Here is a 16,222-nt window from a genome sequence, read left to right as displayed (position 1 = left end):
GGCAGGGTCACAGATCCGGGTCCCAGACCGCAGACAGCCTTGCCTGCTGCCGCCTGCCTTCAGTATGCAAATTAGCCGCCATCTTGTTGCTTCAGGGTGGGGGTCCCCACTGGGGTGCCTGGCCAGTCTGGGTGAGGGGCTGAGGGCCGTTTTCAGGCTGGCAGGTGACTGAAGCTCCAAACCTCTCCTTTTTTTCTTTTTTTTTTTATTCTGGCATTTATTTACCTTCTATGGCTGTCACTGGAGCTGGGAGCCGGCTTTCTCTCTGAGGCTCGGCTGCTGAAAGCAGGTTTCTGGCCTTTGTTTTCTGTATTCGAAACAATGTTGCGACTCCAGCTCTGAGATCCCGGCTGACTGACAGGAGGTTTCTGGGGTTTTGTTTATCTTCTATAAATGTTACAATGTTTCCAACTGAAGCTCAGAGGCCGGCAAGGCAGGCGGGGGAATGTTGGAGTCCTCTGTCACTGAAGGAAGCAAGCCTCCCTGTTCGCATCAGCTGCCTGGCTGCTGGCCGCCATCTTGGCTGACAGTTAATTTGCATATCTCCCTGATTAGCCAATGGGAAGGGTAGCGGTCGTACGCTAATTGCCATGTTTCTCTTTTATTAGTGTAGATGTTTCTGGGCTCTCTATTCTGTTGTATAGATCTGTCCATTTTTTTCAGCCACAATCTTGATTGCTGTTGCTTTATAGTAAGTGTTGTAGCCATATGATGTTAATTCTCCCACTTTGTTCTTCAATATGCCTATTCTGGATCTGACCTGTATCATTTTCCTTCTCTCTAAAGAACTTTTAATATTTGGTGAAAGGCATGTCTACTAATTCCCTCAAGTTTTACCTGATAAAGTCTTTATTTCTACTTCACTTTTTGGAGGATAATTTTTCAGGGCACAGAAGTCTAGGTTAGTGGGGTTTTTTTTTTTTTCTTTCAACACTTTCAGTATTTCATTCCATTCTCTTCTTTCTTATATGGTTTCTCATAAGGTGAATGTAATTCTTATAGGTAAGGTGTGTTTCCTTACCTATATTGCTTCTTTATTCATAATTTATCTTTGATGTTCTAAAATTTGCAAATGATATGCTTTGGTTTAGATTTTGGGGGGGGGGGTATTTATCATGCTTAGTGTTCTCTGAGCTTCTGGATCTGTAATTTGGTGTCTAACAACGTCACATTTCCAAGTTAAAAATTTCAGAAAATTCTCCGTCATTACTGTGTCAAATCTTTGTTCCTTTCTCTCTTTCTTCTCCTTATGACATCTCATTATGCATATATTATACTTTTTGTAGTTGTCTCACAGTTCCTGAATATTCTACTCTTGTTTTCAATCTTTAGAAATCTCTATTTTAAACAAATATATTGACATACATGATCTGCCACTGTAGAAAATAATAAATTAATATGTAAAGAAGCAAGTTCCTAATGGCTCATAAAAGATAAAGTCCATATTTAAATTTCAGGTAAGTGTGTTTAAAAAATGGATTTGTGAGATATCTGTATATATTAAGGACACTAATATCTTGTCATATTTTCATGCTAATTTCATATTGTCTTTAGTTCAGTATATTTTCTTTTGTAACTTCTTTCATTGCTTTTAAGTTTAGAAAAGTATTTCATATTCAGAAGTCAAATGATCAAATATTTTATTGTAGGTTTTAAAAATTTGCTTTTATTTTGATAAAACTCTATAATCCATCCAGATTTTATTTTAGTGTGGGGAATGAATTAAAAGTCTACCTAGATTTTTCTGAAATAGTTTTCTAATTCCTTCTTCCTTGGTTTCTGTGCGATAATATAAAGTGTGTAGGAGAGAGGCTACACACTTTGTGTGTTGTTATGCAAAAGTCACTAGGTCTTCTATTAAATTAATGCTTTATTTTTGCACATCATTGTAGGTTTGAAATAAATTTTTTTGTCTGCAAGATGTCATTTTTCACTTCTATTCGTGCTAACTTGTCCAGATTGCCCTACCAAAAAACCCTAGAAGGCTTCTGGCCAAGATGGTGGCATAGGTAAACATGGTACTCACCTCTTCCCACAACCATATAAAAAAAGGTAAATAATCTTCAGAATAACCATCATTCAGAAATGCCTAAAATCTGGCTGGCTGGCTGTCCTACAACTAGGAAATTAAAGAAGCCATATTGAGACTGGTAGGAGGGGAGGAGTCATAGAATAAGCTGGTTCCACAACCACATGTGATGGTTTTAAATCGGGTGGGATATCCTGGCTACGGAGGTACCCCCTGAGGAGCAAGGAGTACCAGACCCACACCAGACACCTCAGCCCAAGTTCCAGTGCCAAGAAAATAAGTCCCCATGAATTCTGGCTGTAAAAACCAGCAGGGATAGTGGCTCAGTGAGATGGAGGCTGCTCGAGTCCCAGGCAGTTCTTAAAGGGCCTATGCACGAACTTACACAGACTCACTTCCTCTGAGCTCTAGCGCTGGTGCAGCACCTTTAAAGGATCAGGGACATATGAGGAGGAACTAAATTGTCTGGCATCAGGGTAGGAGCTACTGGGGCAGCTTTCTCCCAGACAAAAGTGCTGGCAGAGGTCGTTTTCCCAATACCCCAACTGACAGGTGGGTACCATATCTCAGTCTCCATCAACCTGGCTCACACTGTTTGCCTTGCTCTGGTGATTCCCCGAGACCTTACCCCTGCCCAACTTGCTAACTCATCCAAGTTGTTTCCAGTGACTTTTCCATACAACTGGCCTCTCTTGCCTCATGCTTCAGAATTTCCTAAAATCTCTCAGACAAGCAGCAACTGACATCAGCATACCCTGTACCTCTCAATAAGTGGCCCCAGGTATGGCACTAGTGGCAGCCCTCTTTTGGTTCAGATATTGACCTCTGCTGGGCAACTCCAAGCCCAACACAAGTAGCAGCCATCTGCAGATCTCTCTGTAGCTTGTGCCAGGTGGCACCAGGCAGGGCCCAGGCAGTGGCTGACTTTGCACCTCCCAGTAGGCCCCAAACCAGTCCATCCGGAGGACAGCATCAGACCAGGCCAGATTACAACTCTACCACATCCACTAGTGACACACCCAAGGGGCAGACTAGGTGAGCACCAAAGCCCCACTGAAGCAAGTCCTGCTCCATAGGGTGGGCTCCTGTATAGCAGCTCTTCAGCTATAATCACAGTTGGTCCTCACAGCCAATTGGCCTGGGGGTCAATTCCTTTCAGAGATACCAACATCAAAGAACACTCAACTACAAAAGGACAGTGCACACAGTCCACACAGGGGTGCACCTGGAGCACCCAGCTGGGCCACAGAACCCTATAAGACAACTACTACACAAGGCCACGTTACCAAGTCCGAGAGACACAGCTCTACCTAATACATAGAAACAAACACAAGGAAGCGGAAAAAATGCAGAGACAAAGAAACATGTTGTAAAAGAAAGAACAGGAGAAACCTCCAGAAAAAGAATGAAATGAAATGGAAGCAAGCAAACTACCAGATACAGAGTCAAAACAGTGGTTATAAGGATGCTCAAAGAACTTAGTGAGAACTTCAACAGCATGAAGAAGGTCTTAGGAAGTATAAAAAAGAACCAGTCAGAAATGAAGGATTCACTAACTGAAATGAAGAATAATTTACAGGGAATCAACAGTAGAGTAGTGAAGAATCAAGTCAAGAAATTGGAATATAAGGAAGCAAAAAACAAAGAATTAGAACAGCATAAAGAAAAAGGAATCCAAAAATATGAAGATAGTGTAAGGAGCCTCTGGTACAACTTCAAGCATACCAACATTCGCATCATAGGGTCATGGGAAGGAGGGGAGCAAGAAATTAAAATTTGAAAAAATAATGACAGAAAATTTCCCTTACCTGGTAAAATAAATAGACACACAAGTCCAGGAAGTGCAGAGAGTCCCAAACAAGATGAACCCAAAAAGGCCCACACCAAGACACATTATAATTAAAATGCCAAAGGTAAAGGCAAAGAGAGAATCTTAAAAGCAGCAAGAGAAAAGCAGTTAGTTATCTACAAGGGAGCGCCCATATGACTGTCAGCTGATTTCTCAACAGAAACTTTGCAGGCCAGAATAGAGTGGCAAGAAATATTCAAAGTGATTAAAAGGAAGGACCTACAAGCAAGATTATTCTACTCAGCAAAGCTATCATTTAGAATTCAAAGTCAGATAAACAGCTTCCCAGACAAGGAAAAGCTAAAGAAGTTTACCAGTATTACATGAAATGTTAAACAATCTAAATAAAAACAATAAAATAGCAATAAGTGCATATCAACAATTAAATCTAAAAATCAAAATAAACGAACCAGCAGAACAGAAACAGATTCATAGATACAGATAACATTTTGACAGTTGCCAGATGGAAGGGGGATTTGAGGGATGGATAAGAAAGGTGAAGGGTTTTAGAAGTACAAATTAGTACTTATAGTCTTGGGTATAAAGTACAGCATAGGGAATACAGTCAATAATATTCTAATAACTATGCCCTAGCCAGTTTTGCTCAGTGGATAGAGCATTGGCCCGCCGACTGAAGGGTCCCGGGTTCAATTCCGGTCAAGGGCCCATACATTGGTTGCAGGTTCCCTGGCCCTGGTCAGGGTGCGTGTAGGAGGCAACCAATCGATGTGTCTCTCTCACATCGATGTTTCTGTCTCTCCCTTTCCCTTCCACTCTCTCTAAAAATAATAGAAAAATATCCTTGGGTAAGGATTAACAACAACAAAAAAATAAAATAAAAATAATATTCTAGTAACTATGTATGATGTCAGGTGGTTACATTTTTGGGGATGAGCACTCAGTAAGTTTTATAATGTCTAATCACTGTCATGTACACCTGAAACTAATATAATATTGTATGTCAACTATAACTGAAAAATAAAAACTTATTTTAAAAAACTTACAATTTTAAGTGAAATTGTTTTAGAACTTGTAAACAAAACTGAGAACTAATATTTCAAGTAATATTGAGTCATCCTATATATGATTTGCAGTTTTCTTCATTAAGTTCCAAATTTTATCATTAAAGTTCTTCATGAAATTTTATTTTAGGCTACTTTGGGTTTTTCTTCGTTTAATCAAATCCCACTTGATTATGGCCTACTTCTCCCTATCTACCTTTACTTTTCTATACAGTATCCATCTTGTATTTTTGTCTGCTTGCCTGTTATTGCCATTGGAATGTAAGTCCTAACATGGCAATAACTTAGTATATTGGTGACCACCATCTCCCCAGTACTCAGCCCAGCTGTAAAAATATTTGCTGAAAGAATACATAAAGAAACGTAATGGTATTTATTTTGCATTCAGTAATTTTGTACTCTCATTTTAAATTACTTTATTTTTTATAGTATTCTCATTCAGGTAGAAAAGCATATTACCTCCAAATAATAATGCTTTCATTTCCCTGTCAGACCTGTTGTTTAAGCTTCAAATGGCTTATTCATGTGGGCAGAACAATTCCTATATAATAAAAGCCTAATATACCAAGTGTCCAGTTGTCCGTTCAACCAATCAAAGTGTAATATGCTAATGATAGGCTGCTCAACCACTTGCTGTGACGTGCACTGACCACCAGGGGGTAGACGCTCCGACCGGTAGGTTAGCTTGCTGCTGGAGTCCAGCTGATTGGGACTGAGCGAGATGTACTGGACACACCCTGGAGCCCTCCCATGGTCCCTTCCCTGCTGGCCAACCTCCCACGTCCCTTCCTGGCCCTAATTGTGCACCAGTGGGGTCCCTCAGCCTTGCCTGCACCTTCTCACAATCTAGGACCCCTTGGAAGATGTTGGAAAGTTGGTTTCGGCCCGATCCCACAGGCCAGGCTGAGGGACCCCACTGGTGCACGAATTCGTGCACTGGGCCTCTAGTCCTATATAATAAAAGCCCAGTGACTGAATGGCAAAACAACCAGAACGACCAGTCGACCAGTTGCTATGACGCACACTGAGCACCAGGGGGCAGATGCTCAACGCAGGAGCTGCCCCTTGATGGTCAGTGTGCTCCCACAGTGGGAGCGCCGCTTGGCTGACCAGGATGAGCAGCGCTCCCTCAGCAGGCTGATTCCTCAGGCCATGACCCCACCGGTGAAGGCCTCTAGTATTAAATAACTAGTGACCCGGGACACGGATTCGTGCACATTGAAAAGAAATTAATTAGAAGGTGGCCGGCAGGGCGGGACTGGGCAAGATGGGCCGGATACGGCCTGGAGCCAACCTCCTGCAGTCCCTCCCCGGCATCTGTGGAGTGAGTGGAGTACCTCCGGCAGGTGAGGTCCCTCGCCCTGGCCTGCGGGGATCAGGCCGAAACCAGCTCTCCAACATCCCCCAAGGGGTCCCAGAGTGCGAGAGGGCACTCTGCAAAGTTGCTGTCGTACAGGGTGTGGAACGCAAACGCAGGTGTGCAGTAAACCAGATTCGGGGCCGACAGTGCCCCAGCAACAACATAACCCATGGCTGAAGGTGGAATTCCCCGCGAGGAATCTGGCTCCCTCCTCTCTGGTTTCGGGGTGCGTCACCCAAGAACCACTGCTGCCAATTCACTGCAGCTCGGCAGCTCCTGCGTTGAGTGTCTGCCCCGTGATGGTCCGTGTGCGTCATAGCAACCGGTTGAACGGTCAGACACTTAGCATATTAGCCTTTTATATATATAGAAGATAACAGTAATAATACCATCTTTTTTGTTCCTAATCTATATATATAAAAGCCTAAGCTACCAAATGACCAAATGATCGACCGGTTGCTATGGCGTGCACTGACCACCAGGGGGCAGATGCTCAACACAGGGGCTGCCCCGTGGTGGTCAGTGCGCTCCCACAGCCAACCTCCCGCGGTCCCTTCCCCTGGTCGGCCGGCCACCCCAATCGGCCCCCATCGCCAGCCAGGCTGAGGGACCCCACCCGTGCACGAATTCGTGCACCAGGCCTCTAGTTTTATTATAAAAATCCAAAAACAGAATCTTAATTTTAACATACAAGGCACTATTTAAAGCATAGCTACTTAAAATCTTGACATTATGATAGCACATTATATAAAAACATAGTAAAAACGATTTACTAAAAACACAAGGTGATTATATTATAGACAAGAATTTCTAGTACATTTGTTAGCTTAGAGGTTACAAATAAATCTTGTTATTGAAGTAACTTTTTACCTTATAGCTTTCTGCTCCTTGAATTAGATCTCTCATGGAAGTAGACAACTGATCCTTTTCTGAATGAAGAGATTTGAGCTCTTCCCTTAGAGTCTGGGCCTATTTTAAATATATAATAGAGAGTTTTTATGGATAGAAAAGTTGATTTTCTAAAATGTAAGGTTTTTGAATTTGTATTAAGTCACCTTACCTCTCTCCTGCTAGAATCTAGTTCTTTCTTTGCCTTCACAGCAACTAGTTTTATCTTATTTATTTTTTCCTCTTTCTCTCTGGATTCTTTTTTGAGGTACTCTAAAAACATAAAATGAATGGCTTATATATGAACTCAAAAGGAAAAAAGGAAAAATATCCAAATTTACTTATTTTAGCCCTAGAAAAAATATTAATACCTATTTTTTTAAGTGAAAGCTTAAGTATTCATTATCTAAGTTAGGGAAACAATGTAAAAAATTTCCATTTTCTTCAATCCTCCATAACAGTCTACTTTTGTTTTTCAGGCATTTCATAACTGTCTAGGAATTAGAGAGGCTGTTAGGACATCTTTAACCTGAAAAGATTTCCTGGAAACACCCGTATACCAAGATTTTAGGTGATAATTTTCAAACAAGGATCAAGTAGAAGAGAAGTTATATTGTTATTAAGTTATATAATCAGATGAAGTTATGTAGTCATGCTCTCTAAGCATACCCCTTTTGGTTGGTCTTATTCTTACAACTAAACCTGTAATGTGTTCTATGTATCCAGTCTTGACCTCTCCCCTAATTTCTTTTTAAATTTTTATTTTATTTTATTTTATTTTATTTCAGAGAGGAAGAGAGAGGGAGAGATAGAAACATCAATGATGAGAGAGCATCATTGATTGGCTGCCTCCTGCACATCTCCTATTGGGGATTGAGTCCGCAACCTGGGCATGTGTCTTGACTGGGAATCGAACCGTGACCTCCTGTTCATAGGCTGACACTCAACCAACTAAGCCACACTTGACAGGGCATATTTTACTTTTTGATGGTATCATTGCTTAACTTTAGTTCTATCCCTGCTTATTAGTGTAGTTGCACCTGTCTTCAAATACACTGTACAAATACATCTGGCTGCTACTGATGAACCATCTGTGTGTGTGAAGCACAGGACAATTGTTTCAATTCTGCATTTTGTCCTATATCTTCTCACCTACTCAGGCACCAATGTAGCAATTCTTCTTTATTGTGCAGCATACTTCCTCCTCTATTAGTGTTTCTCCAATTTATAAGCATACAATAAGAAAAATATCGAGAGATTAAGCTCATGAATAAATAATGAATGCAGTTAAAGAGGGTTGCAGTCATGATAGGATAGATGAAACATCACACACACACAAAGAGGCAAACCACATTTCCTCTGTGGATATTGTCCCATCTCTTCTTTCTTTTATAGCAGAACTTGTAAGAGTTGTTTATATATGCTCTCAAATTTCTCTTCCTCCATTTGTTTCTATAACTCACTTCAATCAGGATCTGGCTTTGGCTTATGGGAACTATTACTACCAAGTTACCAATGACATCTAGGTTGCTTAATCCAATGGTTAGTGCTTAGTACTAATGTTACTTGGCCTATCATAGCATTCACATGGTTAAACATTTTTCCCTCTTGAAACACTTGAACTTCATTTGCCTTAGCTTCCAAGACATTTTATGCTCTGGGTCTTCCTACCTCCCTTCTTTCCTTCTCAACTTTCTTTGCTGTTTCTATCTTTCTGATTTTTAAATGATAGAGAACTATCTCTGGTCCTCATCCTTTTTCTACACTCATTTGCTTAGTGATCTCAATCACATGGCTTTTAATGCCAACTATTATGTTGATTACAAATTTTTACCTCTGATTTGGCTTTTTCTCAATTCTGGATTTGCATATTTCGCAGTCTATTTGACATCTCCACTTGCATTGGTCCTTATACTTAATTTATTTAAAACTGAGCTCATGATCTCCCTAACCTGACTTGCCCCAATCATCCATTACAGAAAACTGGGTGTCATTCTAATCTCTTCCAGCTACCCTCTCCCCTTCTCTCTGCCAATCTAAGTGAGCACTAAAATGAGGAATTATGGGCACATTACATAACACTAAGTATTTGTTTGTCTTTATTTATATTTTTAAAAATATATTTTTATTGATTTCAAAGAGGAAAGGAGAGGCTGCCTCCTGCACGCCTCCTACTGGGGTTCGAGCCCGCAACCCGGGCATGTGCCCTTGACTGGAATGGAACCCAGGACACTTCAGTCCCCAGGCCAATGCTCTATCCACTGAGCCCAACCACCTAGTGCTGTTTCTTTGTCTTTAAAAGAGCTATCCCATAATGATGAGAAATAAAGTCCTGACTCCTCTGCAGGTGGCACTGGTGCTTCTATGCTCAGACTCCTGCCTCCCCAGGAACTTCTAATATGCTCCTTGATGGTATATATGTTAACATACAAGCTCTTGCTGTTTCCTCTTGCTAAAATACCTTCCTTTTGTGGAAAATTTTTCATTTTTCAAGACACAAGAAAAGTAGTTTATACTGTGATGTTTTTCCTAACTTAAAACAGGCAGTTACTTTTAGTACCAGCAGCACTGTACCTTGCACACACATCAAACTAATGTAATAACAGCCCCTTGTGGCAGTGAGCTTTTTGAAGACATGACCTGTATCTTAATCAGCTTTCTATTACTAGTGCCTAGGTAACTGGGCATTCAAACAGTTTGTTTATTTAACCATGGAACCATTTATTATAAATGAAATCATATCAGTCCTTTACTTGGATTAAACAAAAAGTGACAGTTTTGAAAGGGAAGACAAACAGATGGCAGAGGGGCAAGAAAGGGGATATTAGGAAGAGACAGCTGCTTATTATGATTTAAAGACTTATTAACTGGCTTCTATATTTCCCAACCTACTTTAACCCTAAGGAGAATCTGTATAATTGTGACAACATATGCAAAACGGTACTTACCTATTTTTTCTTCTAGTTCTTTTACTAAAGGAGGTTGATCATTTTCTACAGAAGGAGATTTCTCAAAAGAATCCTGGATTTTATAGGAAACACAAAAACAAAAACAGAATCATTTTATTCCTAATGATGAACGGGCCATCATGTTAAATATAAGAAAATCATTATTAAAAAATCCATACAAAAAGCAATTTGGTGAACAGTCTTTTTCTTCCCTTGAGAGACCAGGTAATATTGACCTTAAAAAAGGTAATATGTACATCACACAAGAATGAAATTCAAGTTTTTTCATTCGTAGTGCAGTTTTGCTGTTGACTAAATTATACAATTACACAATATCACTTAATCTTATGCAAGATCATAATTCTAAAATGATCCAAAACCAAAAAGTCATCATGAACATGTACTTTTCAAAAATTTCCCATTTGAGTTTAAATGCCAAAAATTTAAATTCTGGCTTTGAAGTGTAAAAAAGTTTATATATTTTCTAGAGCTTACAATTGGAACTAAGAATTTATTTAAATCGATAAAAATTCAAATTAAAATACCTTTAATATCAACTCTGCTTTCACTTCTTGCAATTCAGATTCTTTTTGTTTTAGTGCTAGCCTTAGGTTTTCAAGTTCCTTTATAAAAGATTTTTCTTTTTCATTATGGATTTCAAAGTTGCTACACAATTTTTGAGACATTTCTTCAACTTGAATTGAAAGATTCGAATTTTCAAGCCTTGTTCTTTCATTAGCATTTTTCATTTCTAGAAGATCAGACTGCAGGGCCTCTTTTTCTGACCTAGTTTCTTCTAACTCTTTCTTTAAGAGAACTTTCTCTTGTTCATAGTCTCTCAGTAAAGACCTAAGTTCCTCATATTGAACTATATTCTCCTCCTCAAGGCACTTAATATTTTTTTCTAACTCCAATACCTTTTTATCATATTGAAAGAGCAAGTTATGTTTTTCCTCATTTGTTTTAGCTAAGGATTCACCTACAGCTTGTAGAACATTTGCAACATCTTGCTCTTCATTTTCTTCTACTTCCAGCTCCATTTGTTTAAGAAAACCATACAACTGAGTTTTGACAAATAACTTCTGGACTTGCTCATTTTCAAACAGTTTATTTAAATTATCTCGCTCTTGAACTGTTACCTGAAGTTTCTTTTCTAATTCAGAAATGTGTTCCTTAAGAATAAAATATTCTTCCTTTTGAGACAAGAAAGCTTCCACATCTCTATTCAAATTATTCTTTTCTGAACTTAGCTTACTATTTTCCTCATAAAGAGACTTCACTTCAGATGACAGTGCTTCCTGGTTTTCAGAGAGAGTTTTCAATTGACCCATAAGCTTTTCTAGTTCTTGGCTACTCTGGTCTTTTTCTTTTAAAGTTTCTTCGAGTTCTCCTGTCAATTCATTTACCTTTTGTTCTAGTTCACTGTTGTATTGGGTAGTTTGCTGCACTTTTTCCCTAAGTTCTAGAATTAATCTTTCTTCCCTTTCACATTTTATATGGAGATTACCCATCTCTTCATGAGAACTTTTAATTTTACTTATGAAATTATCTTTTTCTTCTGTAAGAGAACTTATCTTTGCTTCAAATTCTTGTAACATGGAATCTCTCTGACTGAGACTAACTAAATACGCGTCATTCTTTTCTTGAAGATTTTTTACGGCCCTTTCAAGTTCTGGTACAAGTTCTTTTTGTGACAATAACTTTTCATTTTCTATTTGGAGATGATTCACAGTTTCAAGAAGAGCATCTTTTTCTTTGAAAGCAGTTCTGAGCTTCTGCTGAAGATCATTAACATCAGATGCTTGTTGTTGCTTCATTGATTCAAATTCTTGACTTATTTTTCCAGCAGATTCCCCTAGTTCTGCTTGTAAAATTTCCATAATCTCTCGCAAACTTTCATAATTTAATACTGCTTCTTGCTTTTCTTGCTGTAGGTTTTCACACTGCTCCTTAAGACACTGTATTTCAAACATTAATGTTAATTTTTCTTTTTCTGAATCTGACAAAAATGTCTCATGTAGTTCTGATATTTCTTTTTGCTGTTGCTCCTGAAGTCTCTGTATTTCTTTGTTATGCTGTTCTGTAATATGGCAAAATTGTTTATTTGAATCTTCTAGTTCATATTTTAATTTTTCGATTACACAGCCCTGTTCTTCTTTAACTAGTAATAATTCGTTAATTTTAAATTCTAAATCTTCCCGCTCATGAAAAAATTCATCCTTTATACGTTGGGCATCAATTTCAAGTTTTAATTTAAGATTATTCATATAAATTACCTCATCTTTTAAGATATTATGTTGAGACTCTAGTTCTTTTAAAGTATCTTCTAAGTGTTTGACTTTTTCATTTACTATTTGTTCTACAAAAGTATCTTGTAAGAGCAAAGAAGACATCTGATTTTCTTGGTTTGCATTTGAGGCTTTCCCTAAGTTTTCCAATTCATATTTTTCCTGAATGTCCTTCTCACTTGCCTCACATTGTTTGACTAAGTTCTCTTTTAGCTGGTTAAAATTATTGGCTTCTGCTTCTTGTTCTTTAGCAGATGCTGCATTTTGGCACATCAATTCTTTCACTTCTTCTTGATGTGTAGCTTTCAACTGCATAAGTTTTTCTTGCAAACTATCAATATCTTTTTGGTAATGCTGAGAATTAGCCTCAATGACTTTTTGAAGATGTGTAATTTCTTGCTCCTTTTCATTTGTGGCAGCTTCTAATTGATTTTTCAGATATAAAATTTGCTCCTCAAAGGCTGCCCTAATTTTCTGAATCTCTTCTTGCAGGTTTTTAACATTATCTTCAGAGTCACTCTGAAATTTAAGTTGTTCTGAAAACTCTAATTGTTTTTTTTTTTCTTCTTCCAATTCCTTCAGCAATCTAGCTTTATCTTCACTGTGTTTACAATGTACTGCCATTAATTCATTTTTCAAATTTTCCATTTGCTTCATACAGTTCCTTTGTGACTGTTCAAACTCCTTGTGGATATCTTCCATCTTATTTTCAGAATCCTATTATAAAAATAAGTACATAAAAATTATTTTATTAGCCCTGGGCAGATAGCTCAGTTGGCTAGAGTGTCGTCCCAATATGCTGAATGTGAGTTTAATCACTGGTCAGGGCACATAAAAGCAGCAACCAATGAATACATAAATAAGTGGAACCACAAATCAATGTTTCTCTCTCTCTCTCTCTCTCTCTTAAAAAAAAAAAATCAAGACATAAAAATTAAAAATAATTATTTAATTAAGACAAAAGAAACCCCTGTCCTCAAGAAAAGTATTAGTCACAGGCTAAGTAGAGAGAACAGGAAATGAACAGGAAAGTACTTAGAAAAATAGGGCACTGATATTCCAAGAATTCTACTTAGGGTCTGACTACCTTAAATATGACAATATATATCAACAGTACTAATGCCATTCAGAGTAATAACTAGGAAATTTATTAATTTAATTTTCTTTTAAAAGGACAAATTATGTAAGTTGTATTACATCACAAGGCTTTAACAACTATCTCTTGAGTAGATTAATAAAAGACTTTTTGGAAAAATTTGCCCAGACCCAAGAGGTAACTGCATATCCTAGAACTGAACAGATAATAGTATTTAGAATATGTGTGAGGTTCGACCTACATAAATACGTTTTCATAAAATACATACTTTTTTTTACCCCATTTTTATTAAAGAATGACATTAGCCCTAGCTGATTTGGTTCAGTGGATAGAGCATCAGCCTGCAGACTGAAGGGTCCTAGGTTTGATTCTGGTCAAGGGCACATGCCCGGGTTGCGGGCTCAATCCCCAGTGCAGGAGGCAGATGATCAATGATTCTCTCTCATCATTGATGTTTCTCTCTCTCTCCCTCTCCCTTCTTCTCTGAAATCAATATGAAAAAAAAAAAGAATGCAACAAAGAAATGGTAGCTCTATCTCTTGTAGTTGAGTAATCTCAGTTATTTTTCTTTTTAAATATCAATTTATTTTCTTGTTTGTAAACTGTTAAAGTCAGATCAGATGCTTTTAAGATCTTAAGTCTAAAATTCATTACCACACTATATAAGTTAATAAAAATTTAAATATTGCCTTACCTCAACCTGTTGCTTCATTTTAATATTTTCCTTCTTCAGAGAAAAACACTGTTGCTCAGTCTCTGCTTTTTCCAGAAGAACAGCATCCAGATGTTCAGACAATGCCTGTTTGAAACAGGATTCGTTTGCCCGAAGTTAAATATAATGGATTGATCACATGCATAAGTTATCTCCTCACCTTTTCCAAACCACACTAAAATAAGAATGAAAGATTTTAAAAGGAACATACATAAGAACAAAGAGAAAAGAAGAAAGGACATGAGGATATGAGAAATTTCAACATATTTTTGAAAAACTGAAAGTGGAAGAGGAGGAACTGAATGAGAGGAAGAAAGCTATAACCTAAGGGCCTTCACAGAAAAACGCTTATGAGAAACTAGAAATACTCTAGAGAATTAAATGCTCAAGAACTGGAGGCAACAGATATCGTTGAAGGTACAATGTATATTGCGTTCAAAAATTGGGGATTGGGTGATAGTATGAATAGGGAGTAGTTAGAATAATAGGCAAGAAATTTACCCATGTCCTGTCTCCCTCAGAGACAGGGTTATTTTATTTTTAAAGATATATTTCTTTTCTTTCTTTCTTTTTAAAACTGATTTCAGAGAGGAAGGGAGAGATAGAAACATCGATGATGAGAAAGAATTAAGATTTTCTTTGACAAGGGGCAAAATCTGGTTAGGAAACGTAGATGCGAGAAATCCTAGAGAAGCCACTAGGGCAGTGGTTCTCAACCTTCTGGCCCTTTAAATACAGTTCCTCATGTTGTGACCCAACCATAAAATTATTTTCGTTGCTACTTCATAACTGGAATGTTGCTACTGTTATGAATCGTAATGTAAATATCTGATATGCAGGATGGTCTTAGGCAACCCCTGTGAAAGGGTCGTTCGACAACTAAAGGGGTCTCGACCCACAGGTTGAGAACCGCTGCACTAGGGGAAGATAAGACCTGCCCCCAGGCGATCAGCCACCTCCCACACACCCTGCACTGGGGACCGAGCCTGCAATCCAGGCATGTGCCCCTGACCGAAATCGAACCCGTGACCCTTCAGTCCGCAGGCCGACGCTACATCCACTGAACCAAACTGGCTAGGGCAGAGACAGGGTTATTCTCTATAGAAATAAAATAGGTGTGGAAATTGATAAAATCGAAAACAGTTCAACAATTACAGAGTCAGCTAACAAAGCAGACAACCTTTAGTAAGACTGATCAAAAGAAGTCTGAAGAAACAAACAATATAATGAAAAAAGGGGGAGAAATATCTACATATAAATCAGAGATTAAACAGAGTATGTAATATGAACAATTATTTGGCAATAAATTGAAAACTGGAATGAAATGAATAAAAATTCCTAGAAAAATATAGCTTTATTAACTCAAGGCAAATAATTAAAAGTTTGATTAACACCACTCTATCTACTTAAAAATCAAACCAGCTATTTAAAATTGTCCACCGAAGAAAACAGGAGAAATAGATAGCTTTACTGTTGAGTTCTATCAAATTTTAAAAGAACAGATTATACCAATTACATATGAACTTGTTCAGACAAAATGAAAAACAAGAAGAATTCCCGAAGAACCCATTGTGGGGAGAACCAAGATGGCAGCATAGGTTAACGCCGGAGTTTGCTGCCTCGAACAACCACTTCAAAAATACAACTAAAAGACGGAACGGACATCATCCAGAACCACAGGAAGGCTGGCTGAGTGGAAGTTCTACAACTAGGAGGAAAGAGGAAACCATACGAGACTCAGAGGAGGTGCAGTGCTGAAGTGAAATACTAAGGTGCGGAGTGCATGTGGAGCGGGCTGGCGGCGGAGGGCGCGGTTGTTGTTTTCAATCGGGAGGGAGTTTCAGACTCTGAGCTCCAGATCCAGGCGAGTCTCTAGGGACCCAGACTCAAACGGGAGAAGCGGGAAGGCAGTTTTCACTCCGAGGTTTGCAGCGGTTGCAGAGCCGCTGGGGACGGAACTGAGAGCAGCCATAACTGCTCCCTCCACCCGCCCTGTTGATCCCCTGCGACCCGACCCGCCCAAGCCCTGC

At 38.6% G+C, this 16,222-nt stretch overlaps 1 protein-coding gene across 2 annotated transcripts in view; it reads right to left on the bottom strand.

The window, feature by feature from the left end:
• GCC2 (GRIP and coiled-coil domain containing 2) overlaps positions 1 to 16,222 on the bottom strand; it is a 101,792-nt gene that overhangs the window by 76,786 nt on the left and 8,784 nt on the right. For both annotated transcript variants that reach the window (XM_014532101.1, XM_005884654.2), the window contains exons 5-9: positions 14,175 to 14,279; positions 10,642 to 13,101; positions 10,097 to 10,169; positions 7,321 to 7,421; positions 7,131 to 7,229 (exon numbers count right to left, since the gene is read on the bottom strand). In XM_014532101.1, coding sequence (XP_014387587.1) covers positions 7,131 to 7,229; positions 7,321 to 7,421; positions 10,097 to 10,169; positions 10,642 to 13,101; positions 14,175 to 14,279 — 2,838 coding nt within the window. The remainder of the gene's footprint in view (positions 1 to 7,130; positions 7,230 to 7,320; positions 7,422 to 10,096; positions 10,170 to 10,641; positions 13,102 to 14,174; positions 14,280 to 16,222) is intronic.

Source organism: Myotis brandtii, unplaced genomic scaffold, assembly GCF_000412655.1.
Source record: "Myotis brandtii unplaced genomic scaffold, ASM41265v1 scaffold842, whole genome shotgun sequence".
NCBI lineage: Eukaryota > Metazoa > Chordata > Mammalia > Chiroptera > Vespertilionidae > Myotis > Myotis brandtii.
This window is presented reverse-complemented; position numbering and strand designations above follow the sequence as displayed.